General features: G+C 45.7%; 2 protein-coding genes across 2 annotated transcripts; one reads left to right on the top strand and one right to left on the bottom strand.

The window, feature by feature from the left end:
* The first annotated feature begins 1,914 nt into the window (after nucleotides 1-1,914).
* ackr5 (atypical chemokine receptor 5) lies at nucleotides 1,915-4,354 on the top strand. The gene is made up of 2 exons (XM_078255878.1): nucleotides 1,915-2,084; nucleotides 2,700-4,354. Exon 2 carries the CDS (start codon nucleotides 2,703-2,705, stop codon nucleotides 3,798-3,800), a length of 1,098 nt encoding a protein of 365 aa, XP_078112004.1. The 5' UTR covers nucleotides 1,915-2,084; nucleotides 2,700-2,702; the 3' UTR covers nucleotides 3,801-4,354.
* Nucleotides 4,201-11,672, bottom strand: zbtb39 (zinc finger and BTB domain containing 39). The gene is made up of 4 exons (XM_078255877.1): nucleotides 11,572-11,672; nucleotides 9,271-10,551; nucleotides 8,522-8,875; nucleotides 4,201-7,464 (listed from the first exon to the last, which is right to left on the bottom strand). The coding sequence occupies exons 2-4, from the start codon at nucleotides 10,516-10,518 to the stop codon at nucleotides 6,502-6,504; spliced, it is 2,565 nt and encodes an 854-aa protein (XP_078112003.1). The 5' UTR covers nucleotides 10,519-10,551; nucleotides 11,572-11,672; the 3' UTR covers nucleotides 4,201-6,501.
* Between the last annotated feature and the right edge of the window lie 1,234 nt (nucleotides 11,673-12,906).

The raw sequence follows: 12,906 nt of genomic DNA, 5'->3' as shown, positions 1-12,906 counted from the left end.
ACGCTGACCTCAGTCATGAGGAGGACACATCTGGGCTCGGTTGGCTCAAAGTCATCACTTCATTAGAGGAGATGACAACTTTGCACTTGTTCCTTGTGCAATTTAGACATGGACATGGAAAAAGTTCAACCCTAAACTGCAGAGTGCCTGAACTCAGGCATAGAGCGGTTTTACATTTATATAAACTGCAGCTCACTTTAAAAGAGTCTTGGCATTTTGTGTGTGTGATTGAGTGGCTCGATGGTGTTTTAAACCCCACCGTCGTCTTCAAGGCAGCGCTGCGACCGTCGACCTTGAGGCACGTAACCCTAACCTTAACTCTAACCCTAACCCTTGCCTAACCCTAGTGCCTTCCATGCAGCGCTGCCTGGAAGACGACGTTGGGGGCTTAAAACTCCAAACACAGAGTGAGTGAGGAGCCCCCTGTCCTTAGTGAAGCCCCCCCCAGGCTTCCCACCTCCTCTATACTCTGCCCTTCACTTACCGTACCCCCACAGCACAGGAGGGATGGGGGGGGGGGGGCGTGGTTTCCTGGCATTGTTCTGTTATGTGTGTTATGCGTGTTATGTTTGTTACGTGGTGCCTGTTTTTACTGTTTCTGCACCATTCCTACCAGTCTTTATGTATGCACACAGGATCATGCAATGTGGATCATGCACTGAGGAAACTCACCTTCAGAATGTTCATGCAATCCAAAAAAAATTATAATAACGTGAATTAAGATCCATAGTAACCAATTTACTGACCTGAAAAAAACCCAAGTCTGATTTATTTTATAACCCGAAAACAGAAATCCGAATGAACTGGGAGCCAGTACTCGTGCTGAACGTCATGTGGATCCAACAACAAATCCTCCAAACCATACGGCAATATAATCAATCTATCAGATTTATTTTAAAGTGTAAAATTGTCATAAAACATGGTCTTAGGGCACTTAAAGGAACACAGAAATAACAGACGGCAGCAAAACAAGTGAACAGCATTAAAGCAGTAATAATCAATAAACAATCGAAAAGCAGCAACATAAGAGAAGAAGTGAGAAGGGTATGTTCGTGAAGGATGCAGAAAGGATGGTGTTTTATGGTTGGCTGTAGTACAATGAGTAGAGGGGTGGATTTTCAATCTAGATTTAAAAATGTCAACTGAGTGAGCTTCTTTAACATGTAGTGGAAGGCCATTCCACAGATGAGATGAGTTTACTAGAGGAATGACCAGGAGACCAGCGTCAAGGTATGCGGAGAGAGTGCGCCGGTGTAAATGGTGTAATAAGCTCAGATAAAGAAGGTGGTGCGAGTCCATGCATAGGTTTTTATTTTTTTTTATATTTTTTTATTTTAGGGCATTGTTTTTATAGGACAGCTGAATGCATGAAAGGAGAGAGCGAAGGGGAATAACATGCAGCAAAGGGCCGCAGGTCGGAGTCAAAACCGGGACCGCTGCGTCGAGGAGTGAACCCAAGGGTGTCGGACTGGGGGTGGAATGGGCCCTGAGTACCCAGAAAAAATATGCTAGAACGAATAGCTGTGGATGCGGGTAGGGGCCCGTAGAGAATGCCTTTCTACAGGGCCCAGAATTTTGTGCTACGCCCCTGAGTGAACACATGACACATATCCCCCCATGGTTGACAAGCTAAGGGTCGAGCCCCTCCAAAGGGTCACAACATAAATGAAAAGGCTCGTGAGATGATTAATGGGAGAGGAAAGAAGGCAGGAGTGGAATACTGGCTAATTTGATAAAATCATAATTTGAAAAGTAACTAAAGTAATCTGAACACAGTTTTCTTTTTAGAAATGAAATTAACTTCCATTCCCTGTGTGGGCGTCCCTGGAGTCCTACACCACTCCCCACTACTGACTGAGGATGTCCTGTTAGATCTGTGTGTGTGTGTGTGTGTGTGTGTGTGTGTGTGTGTTAATGAGAGATGGTAGGGTAGAAACCCCTGGCTGTGTGACTGCTCAGATAGCCCTCCACATCGGAGCTGGAAGGAGTGATCTGGCATCTGCAGGCTCCACGCAGAAAGACAGCGAGGCCTCAGGAGGGACCTGCCCTCTTCATCTCCACAACACTCTTCATCAATACCAAAGGTACGGTATAAAGTCCAAATCTATATTTCTGGAGATGTAACAAATCTGTTTCCGATCTAAATTTCTATACGAAAGGAACTCCGCCGATTTTACACATCAAAGTATGTTTACAGGTGTTAGGATGTACTGTGAGGTGTGGAGTTCAAAAGAAGTGTGCATACGGACCTCTGTAGCCCGCTGCTCATCTCCGATTCAGGCTACATCAGCCGCTACTAGCATTACACACTCGCATCTCATACCAAACTGTCGGCGGTCGAGTTGAATTGTGGATAACGTAGGCGACATGTTTTGACAAGGAAGAAAAATGTAGTAAAAAAAAAAAATAAAAAAAAAATACTGTCCATGTGAGTCAAACGATGTTATAGGAAGGCTTAATCGGTGGAGTTTATACCATCTGAACTGCATGTTGCTGGTTGTGAAATGGCTTTCTAACAATCTGTTGTGGTTTTAGTACCCACCTCAGAAAATCTTCTGAGAAACATTTCACCCCGCCACCCTCCTCCTCCTCCTGTGCTTGTGTGTTGTGTAACGTCTGAAAACATAATCAGATTAACCCCAAAGTAAATCTCAATTCTGTCCAGATATGAAACACTTTCCCTCTACTTTTCACTCCAGACCATGAGCACTCACGAGCACAACCACTCACTGGACTACTTCAATGGCACCCCGTGGTTCATCTACGAGTGCACCCTGGACCTGGACTCTGTGAGAGACTACCGGCGCATGGCCCTCTTCCTCGTTTACCTTTTCATCTTCATCGTAGGCCTGTTGGAGAACGCGTTGGTCATCTGGGTCAACTGGCGCCGGCGCCACTCGGCTAACGGGGTTCTCTTCTGCATCATTAACGTTAGCCTGTCGGACCTCATGGTGATTGTGATCCTGCCCTTCTTCATGATGGAGGTAACCATGGACAAGGTCTGGCTGTGGGGGCGCTTCCTCTGCAAGGTCACCAACCTCGTCTACGTGGTCAACTTCTACAGCAGCTCCTTCTTCCTGGCCTTCATGACCCTGGAGCGCTATCTGTCCCTGACCCGGCCCTCGTTTCCCGCCTTCTTCCCTGTGCTGGGCCGGCGCCGCTGGGTGCTCTGCGGAGGCCTGTGGGCGCTCTCCTTGTTCCTGGCTCTGATGGAGAACGTCCACGTGGATCTTCTAGAGTGGGACGAGCCGGGCTGCTACATGCTGCCCGAGCACAACTACACCGAATGGTTCGTATCGGTGACTTTCCTTTGCTTGATATTCCAGTTCGTCGGCCCGGCTGCCGTCATCATCACCTGTAACGTACTGATCGCTCGGGCGGTTCAGACAGCACCGGACGTGCAGGGCCGGCGGGACGTGTGGCTGGTGCACGTGTACTCGCTGGTGTTCGTCATATGCTGGCTGCCCTACCACCTGGTCATGTTCCTGATGATCATAGACGACCTGGAACCCTTCCTCCTCAGCTGCAACACAGTGGAAGCCCTCTACTTCTCATTCAGCGTGGTGCAGAGTCTGACTCTGTTCCACTGCGTCGCCAACCCCATCCTCTACAACTTCCTCAGCAAGAGCTTCCGCAGCAACCTGATCAACACCGTGGTGAGGTACATTCCCAGAGAGGGAACTGTGGAGCAGGTGGGAACAGGGACCCAGCCCCACGCTCCCAACGGAGGCGGGGGAGACCCGGGGAAGCAACGCAAGTTAAGTAACGCCAGCACCAGCCAGTCTGATGTTGGATCATAAAAAAAACGAAAAAGAAACTGAGATAAGAAAAGAGAGAGCGACAAGAGCGAGACAGAACTGAATCCAGTCTTGGTGCTTCAGAATACCAGAGGCTTAGATTGCACAACGTATCATCTCACTCATGGTCATAGTGCCGTTTGTTACGTAACAGAGGGGTTCACAAACACTTTCCTCTCATAATCAACTTCCTGTTTGGTTTTTTTTGTATCATGTAGCTGATCAGATTTAAACAGAGAAAGGCAGGAAATGTTTGATGTGCTCCCACAGGAACTCATGGCAACCTCTAAAGATGTCATGGCACAGGAGAAGAAAAGTGCCACACCAGGAATGTGTGTAAACAAATGTGAGGTCCGTCCAGTGCCAGATAAGACCAATCCTCATAGTCACATAAACATCTTGCAAATGTAAAAAAATATTTTATTTCATTACAAATGTAACAGATAAATCCTAATTACTAAATGCTTATTTATCTGTTCCTAGATGCTGCTGTAGTCTACATGTGCTGTAACATGGTTGAAATGCAATAAAACGCCATCAAACACTATTTGTATCAATTTAAGTTGCAGAAATTGTGTTTGTACTTTGTTTTAAGATTATTTCTTTGAGAGAGAGAGAGAGAGAGAGAGAGAGAGAATGACATGCAGCAAAGGGCCGCAGGTCAGAGTCGAACCTGTGATGGCTGCGGCGAGGGCTGAGCCTCCGCACACGCTCCACCAGGTGAGCTACCCAGGCGCCCCGCGTTTGTACTTTTGTTATCGTAAAGGCAAAAGTAGAGCAACGGGTAAGCTTGGGGGCATGCTTAATGGAAGCTTAATGTGTTTATTTTACCGAGACGTTTTGCTGTTCTTGCACATTAGCTATCTCCCTTCTCGCAGTCTTCATTACATGTACTTCCCTTTCTGTCTCCATCTGGAATGTGTCGCGTTCAACAGTTTAAATGATAACAAGGCCAAAAAAAAAAGGAAAAAGGGGTGTCAGTCTGCAGATGGCACAATAGCAGGAAGAGACCGGGGCTTTAAAAAAAAAAGAGAAGGGAGCAAAGGTCACAAGCCCCTGGAAGCAGGAGGTTCACAATGCTACGCAGGTTTCTGCAACTTCATCACTGAAATCCTGATGATGGATGGGTTTTGTGGTTCCGCACACGTTAAAAAGGTCATCGTAAACAGATTCATCTTTTCGGGGTGATAACAGTTTTCCTAGAGGCATTTATTCGATTTTTTTTTCAAAAAAAAATATAGAAAAAAAAAAAAAAAAAAAAAACAAAAAGGCCAACATAGAAACAGATAATGTATAAAGGCATAAAAAATATTTAGTTACACTTTCATCATAAATATGAGGTAAGACACAAATATCACACTGAAATGTGAAGTAAAAACACCTTTTATGTTTCAATGGCAAATAACATGCACTCTTTGATGTGTCATGTTGTACCTGTGGATTGAAGGAAAAAAAAGACAATTAAAAAGTCTGAAAACAGTGATAAATATAGGAAAATAATTTCTATGCTACCTTGATAACAGTGTGATTATCAACCACTGACATTAAAAACCTATCCTGGTATTTTATAAAGATACAGACTTGTTTGGAGTAGATGAATACAAGCGGGGCGCTGCGTGTCGGTCAACGATCCGGCAGCTTCCCTTCTTGCACTGACACACGACAGGATACACTGCCACCGAGTGGCTTCTTTTCATCTTAGTTCAAGGAGACCAAACCCTCCAAAACAGGTTGACTCAGTAAACGGCATCTGACAGATAATACGTCCACTACATTCTAAAAGTCTAAGTCTATTATAGAGCTGATGCCATTAGTCGATTAGTCGTTGCAAGCTTCTAAAACGTGAGGATTTGCTGCTTCTCTCTTTTTTTATATAATCGGTATTAACGGAATATCTTTGGACTGTTGGTGGGATAAAACAAGCTATTTGAAGATGTCACCGTAACGTAGGGCTGGGCAAAATATTAATATAAATCGATATCATGATATGAGACTAGATATCCCTTAGATTTTGGATATCGTCATATTGTAATATGAGTGTTGTCTTTTCCTGGTTTTAAAAGGCTTTACAGTAAATTTATGTCATTTTCGGAACTTACCAGACTGTTGTAACGGTTCTATTATTTCCCTTTACCCACTTAGTCATTATATCCACATTACTGATGATTATTTATCTATTTATATATTATATTATGTGTAAATATTTTGTGAAAGCACCAATAGTCAACACTACAATATTGTTGCGGTATCGATATCGAGGTATTTGGTCAAAAATATTGTGATATTTGATTTTCTCCATATCGCCCAGCCCTAGGCTGCATTACAGTAAAGTGATGTACTTTTCTGAACTAAGCTGACTGTTCTAGCTGTTCTATTATTTGCCTTTACCCACTTAGTCATTATATTAGTCATCGCAAATCTCAACATTCTATGTTTTTTTTAATCGAAGCATGTAAACCTATTTTAGTAGACCCCAAGAGTACAAATATGACGCTGAAAAAGAAGTATATTAGGGGCTCTTTAACTTAAGAGCAATTGTGACAACCGTTTTTTAAAATGTTTTGACATTTTACAGCAATTTAAAAGAAACACGACAATGAAAAGAATCGTTAGTTTCTGCCGTATTCGACTACCGGTATATGCAGTATGTGGTCCACGACAACCAGACACAGAGGAGGTGTAGGAGAGAAGACAGGCGGGGACATCAGGTGTCCACAGCGGGCAGCGGTTCTTTAGAGTGATCGTTGTACATGAAGGTCTGCTCGATGTTGAAGTCCGGGGGCAGGTGGTCCTTGTGGAGCTCCATGTGTGACGACACCAGCTTCAGCGTGGAGAAGAAAAGGCCGCAGACGGTGCAGCGGTACATGAGGGCGCCGGCGTGCGTCTTCAGGTGGCAGATCATGGTGGAGCGGCCCCTGAAGAAGCGCTGGCAGACCTTGCACTGGTAGGGTTTCTCGCCGGTGTGAATGCGGAGGTGGTAGGTGAACTCCCCCGAGTGGGCGAAGCGTTTGCCGCAGTAGCGACACCGGTACCATTTCTCGCGGACGCCCGCCGCCCCGACTCCCCCGTCCTGCCCTGAACTCCCGTTGCTCATCGTCCCAGAGGGCACGCTGTGCATTGACCCTGGATAAAACTTATCCGGCATGCCGAAACTCATTCCCAGCCCCATGCCCAGGTTGCTCATTTTAACGAGGCCACCGACCTCCCGTTGAGACGATGTGGACAGAGGGCACTCCAGAGACTCGGCTTTACGTTTGCCCAGCCAGCCCTGGCCCCCGGCGCCTCCAACCCCCGCCAGGGACTCGCTAGTGTGCAGGCTGAGGTGGTACTGAAAGGCAGAGGTGGAGCGGAAAGTCTGTGGGCACAGGAAGCAATGCAACTCCTCCGCTCCCGTCATTGCGCCTCCGTCCGCCCGGACCCTGTACGCCCTCAGCGCCGAGCGCTCCCTCTCCTTAGCTGCCGCCTCCTCGGCGTGGGCGATCATATGTCTGTCCAGCATGGAGCGCTCCACGAAGCAGCGGGCGCAGTGTGGGCAGGTGAAGACGGGCAGCGAGAGGTGGGCGAGGGCGTGCCACAGCAGGGAGCACAAGGAGAGCTGGGGGAGATGGCACACGCCACAGCTCAGGCTCTGGGGACACACGTGGCTCAGCAGGTGGTCTTTGACCGTCTGGGAAGGAGGTAAAAAAAAAAAAAAGAAAAACACACAAAATAAATGTGAGGACAGCATGAAGCAGGTGGTTAAAGAGTAATTCCGTATTCTTACTTTCTCTCCGTGTTACTGTCCGACGTCTCGTTGTGAAATCAGGTTTCTTTTACTTATTACACAAACGCCTCAACATACTGTAGGTTTCATTTAAGTTAGATTTCCACTTCAATTGCGGTTTCTTATATTATTCCAAGAGTAAAGAATCACCTGAAAGCTACAAAAACGTTTGTTTTATGAATGAGTCTAACCTCAGATCATTCGCTGTACTTTTAATGGTCTGATTTTATTCAGTTTTATTAGACTAAATGTTTTCTATCTTGATTGACTTTGTAACTGTTTTTTTTTTTGTTTTTTTTTGCAGCTAGAAACTGGCATACCCTACACCCAAAAAAAATTGTTGAATGTCCGCTTGTCTCGCATTGCCAGACCTCTCTCCACAGCACTGTGGAGTAAGGTCTGGCTACACCACAGATGCATTCTGGGATAGGAGAAAAAAAAAAATACGCTCTGGGTTGTTTGCATTTCTTTAAACCAATCACAATCGTCCTGGGCGGCACTAAGCTCCGGACGCAGCGACGGTGGTTCTGCTATATAGTCTCGGGAAGGAACAACACAGTAACGTGAGCTATTTATATTAGCTGGATACGTGGTTAAACCTCCTTACCAGTGTATCTCCGTGTGTACTTCGTCCACAACAGTCCCACCAATCGGTCCCAAAATGTCCCACTTAGAGAGGAAATGCCGTAAACATATTCTTTTTAAATCTTTACAATCATTCCCCGAAAGAACCAAGCAGGCCTGCCATGTTGCACCGTCCACACTTTCTTCAAACCTTGACATTTTCAGCGTGTAGCTCGCTAGCTCGAAGTCAGTTGTTGTTTCCCGAAGCGAACAGAGTTTGAGAACGACAACACACAGAGAGCGGAAGGCGAAGGACAAGGCCTGACATCAGACGCATGGATGTCAGACTTTATCCTGGACGTGCACTTCCATCGAGCCAGACTAAATGTCCACTAACCTGGAAGTCCTTGCTGAGGGTCTTGGTGCACACTGCACACTGCAGCTCCAGTCCCTGGCTGCTGTTGGTCAGCGCCACCTGTGGTATGGCGTAAGTGGAAGCTGTCTGGCGGTGGTGGCGCAGCAGTTTGTTTTGGCTGCAGAACTGCAAGTGACACATGTCGCAGGTGAATAGCTGCACCCCCACATGGGAGAGGGAGTGGGCGACAGCGGCGGGGCGGTCCGGGAACGAGGCCCCACACACTCTGCAGTGCCCCAGCTCCGTCAGGTGGGTCTCAGCGTGTCTCCTGATGGCGGCGGGGTCCGCTGGGAGAGGCACTGCGCAGGCTTTACATGACAGCATGTTCCCCGTCACCTGGAGGAGTGAGAAGCACTGTTTCTGTTGTGTTGACTTGGGGCTGGGCAATATATCCATATCATATCGTGATATGAGACTAGATATCATCTTAGATTTTAGATATTGTGATAGTTTAAGTTTAGTCTTTTCCTGGTTTTAAAGGATACATTACAGTAAAGTGATGTCATTTTGTGAACTTACCAGACTGTTCTATTATTTGCCTTTATCCACTTCCTCATTATAACCCAATTACTGATGATTATTTGTAAAGATATTTTGTGAAAGCACCAATTGTCAACCCTACAATATCGTCGTATATTGAAAGTGAGGTATTTATTCAAGAATATAGTGCTGATTTTCTCCATATCGCCCAGCCCAATGTTGACTCATGTTCACTGAAATGCAATCATTACCTGGCTGCTTGAGTTCCCCCCCTCTCCATTCTCCACATACACAAGATCGTCTTCATCGTCCTCCTCGTCTCCCTCGTCCATGAAGGTCTCGTCGTCGCTCAGCTCGATGATCTCCCCTGCCAGCTGTCTCCACTGCTCCTCCTCCTCGGCTCCCTCCGTGGCTCCATTCCTTCTCAGAGCCTCCCTCTCCTCCTCGTTCTCGCCCTCCTCCACCTCTCCAAACATCAGCCTGCCGTCCCTCCGGACGTCCACCACGCCGCCCTCCACTGATCCCACCTGCAGGCCGCCTCCAGGCTCCTCCGAGGACGACGGTGGGTCGCAGGCCTGATCCCCGAGCGGAGCCAACGAGTCGGTGAAGGAGCAGGAGTCGGGCGGTGCGGCGTCGATGCTCTGAGGCAGAGAGCTTCCTGTGCTCTCAGAAATCACTCGTCCATCTGTGTCTCCGTCCTCACGGCTGCCCTCTGCCTCCTCCTCCTCCTCCAGGCCCTGCTCAATCTTCAGCTGGAGCACAGGCCCCGGAGGCAGCACGCCATCAATCGGACCTCCTGGTAGTGGTTGATCTGCAGCCATCTGCCCGTAGCCGATATGAGACTGCATGTCTTCTGCCTTCAGCTCCAGAGACAGAGCCCCGGCGTGAGCTTCGCAGCCGGCGCTGGCCGTTCTGGCTTGGAAGACGGGCGAGGGAGCGGCAGCAGGGGTCGGGGCAGCAGATGAAGACAGAGACGAGCAGGAGGCGGCAGAGGAACACACAGACGACGCAGAAGCTGCACCAGCGGCAGCCACTGTGGACACAGCAGCAGCAGCAGCAGCGACCATGCTAGAGTCCAGGGAGTGGTCTTCAGGACTACCGGCTTTACAGTTTGCAGACCCAGAAGCCTGCAGGTCCGGGAAGGTAACGTGACAGGCCCTCACCAGTTCACTAACGCCCAGCCTCTCAGCCAGCTCGTACAGCACCCCGACATCTATGAGGTCAGTCAAGATGTCCCCCGTGTAGACGAACGTCAGCACCTTCTCGAAGTTGGCCGGGGAGATAAACTCCAAAGAGAAGGCCGCGGTGGACGAGGCTGGAGCCCGGGCGAACAGGTTACGGAAGTACGTCCCGGCGCACGCCAGCACTGCACGGTGGGCTGCGAAGGTGCGGTTGCCAACTTGCAGGAACACATCACAGTACTGGCGTGATTGCCGGCAGCGGTTGAGCTCAGTGAGAAGGCTGGCAGCATGGCCGGGACCCTGCAGCCGGATCCTCATCCCTGCTGCCACTCCTGGTGCGCTACAGTCCAACTGCAGGAGCAGAGAAGACAGTCAGGCACAACAGAAGAGGAATACGTGTGGTACCTTAACAGTCAGGCAACGTTTACTTTCTGTCCAATACTTGAATGTGCAGTCAAGGCCAAAGAACATACAGTACGTTCCGTTAACTGTCACTAGGGCTGCAACTAAACATTTTCATTATTAATCGATCTGTTTTATTGTCTATAAACTGTCTGAATTTCCCACAGCTCAATATGAAGTTTTTAAAATTGCTTGTTTTGTCTGAACAACAATCCCAAAACCCAAGACATTCCGGTTTACAATGACATGAAATAATATTACAATCGCGTAACAATATCACCAAGTGTTTTCAAAACAGAGCTGTTTCTGGAGACAATTAGAAGAACTATTAAGTCACTCAGCTTTAATTAATAACGTTAAAGACCGCAAACTAAGTCTGACATCTTGTGTAGTCATGGACTAACCCTTTAATTTCAACACATCATTTTGTCTATGGAAACACATGCTGGATATTTGCTACTTTGGTTGCTGTCTTCAATTATTAGTCAAGTACTTGAAATAGTAATTAATGTATTGATTTACAGTGAAATAGTCAGAAAAAAAACTGACTTCCAAACACAGACAGCTGGGGCATTTGCACCGGATGTATATGTATTTTAGATTGTTTTTATAAATACTTTAAAGTGCTTAATAAAACGTGAGCTCGTGAAAACTTTAGCTGTGGGTAATCTGATATCTGTCCCGCCAATACATACAAAGATATGTTTCCAAAAAACCCTTGTGTTACATCGCTTTGTTTTGACCATAGACTGTATAAACAACTAGGGTTTCAACACATTTTACACTCTGAATTTACATTTGATATATTTTGGTTTATTCCAACAAGAAGCTAACTGAGCTTAGCCAGTTTTCCAGACACATTATGTCAACTCTGTTCACTAAATCAGACACATTTTACAGATTTATTCGTAACAAAAATCGTTCTCGTTTGAACGTTTTCGTCTCGTTAGTCTCATGATTATGACTTACCCATTTAAAAGACGTTGGTAGGTGACGAACCTGCTCTTTGTTTTAAAGCAGTGTGGTGCTCGTCCACGGACTGTAAATCTTAGAAATGATTACCCTTCTGACAGGCCGTCGCATGTTGGTGACGTATGTCAACAAGAGTGCGCTGCAGGCGCCCCCTACAGTCTGGATGAGTCATACTGCACTGTGAAGGCGCAGACAGCATGCTGGGAAACAACTACTGTCAACAGTGGTAAAAAGTAACTAAGTACTTTTACTCAAGTACTGTGATGAAGTACAATTTTGGCATATTTGTAATATCCTGTAATAAGCCATTCAGCATAATGAGTACTTTAAGTCTATTTTTGATGCAAATACTTTGCATACAATTATTTGTTTTGTTAAATATTAGTTAATTTGCTCTCTTTGAGCTTTCATCTTTATTGTATATTTCTTTAAATGTAAAATCTTTTTTTGTAAGGTAACTGGTAACTTTAGCTGACAAATAAATGTAGTGGAGTACAAAGTACAATATTTCCCTCTAAAATGGAATAGAAATGTAAAATGTAAATACTCCAATACACAAAGTACCTCATCATTGGACTTCTTGCACTGCCAGTGGAAATCATATCGCATGCTTAAGTAAAAGTAGCAATACCACTGAGTAGAAATACGCCGTTACACGTAAAAGTAGTCTGGTATTAAAAGTACTGGCTAAGTATCAGCATCAAAACACACTTAAAGTACTGCACAAAAAGGAAGAAGAATTATGACCAAAAAAAGTCATTAAAATCAAGTCCAGGCACTCAAGGTTGGTTACAAAAAGTGATAAAAGGCCTTTAATAAATAGGGCAAGACATTAAAAATACACCAATGAGTGTCGGCTTGAGCCTTCCTCAAGGTGTAGTACACTTAAAGTACTGACTGTGCAGAATGGCCCATTTCAGAATCATATATCACTTAATTATAATTATTGATGCATCAATGTGCAATTTAGTGTACTGTATCACTAATGTTGCAGCTTGTAAAGGTGGAGCTGATTTGAACTACTTTATATACTGCTGATGGCTTAATCCTTTATAATAAATCAGAATGTATAGTGATTTTGATTTTGAATGAATTATCTGAATCTGTAAAGTAACTAATGTTGTCAAATACATGCAGTGCAGTAAAAAGTACAATATTGGCTTCCAAAATGTAACGGATTAGAAGTATATAAAGTACAGTATAAAATGAGAAAAAAAATGCAGCTAAAGTTCAAGTACCTCAAATATGTACTTCAATACAGTACATGAGTAAAAGTACTTTGTTACATTCCACCACTGCATGACTAAAGACACGCTATAAAACCACATTGTT

This window comes from Sander vitreus, chromosome 7, assembly GCF_031162955.1.
Source record: "Sander vitreus isolate 19-12246 chromosome 7, sanVit1, whole genome shotgun sequence".
NCBI classification, from domain to species: domain Eukaryota; kingdom Metazoa; phylum Chordata; class Actinopteri; order Perciformes; family Percidae; genus Sander; species Sander vitreus.
The sequence above is the reverse complement of the archived record's forward strand: the minus strand, read 5'-3'. Positions and strand labels throughout refer to the sequence as shown.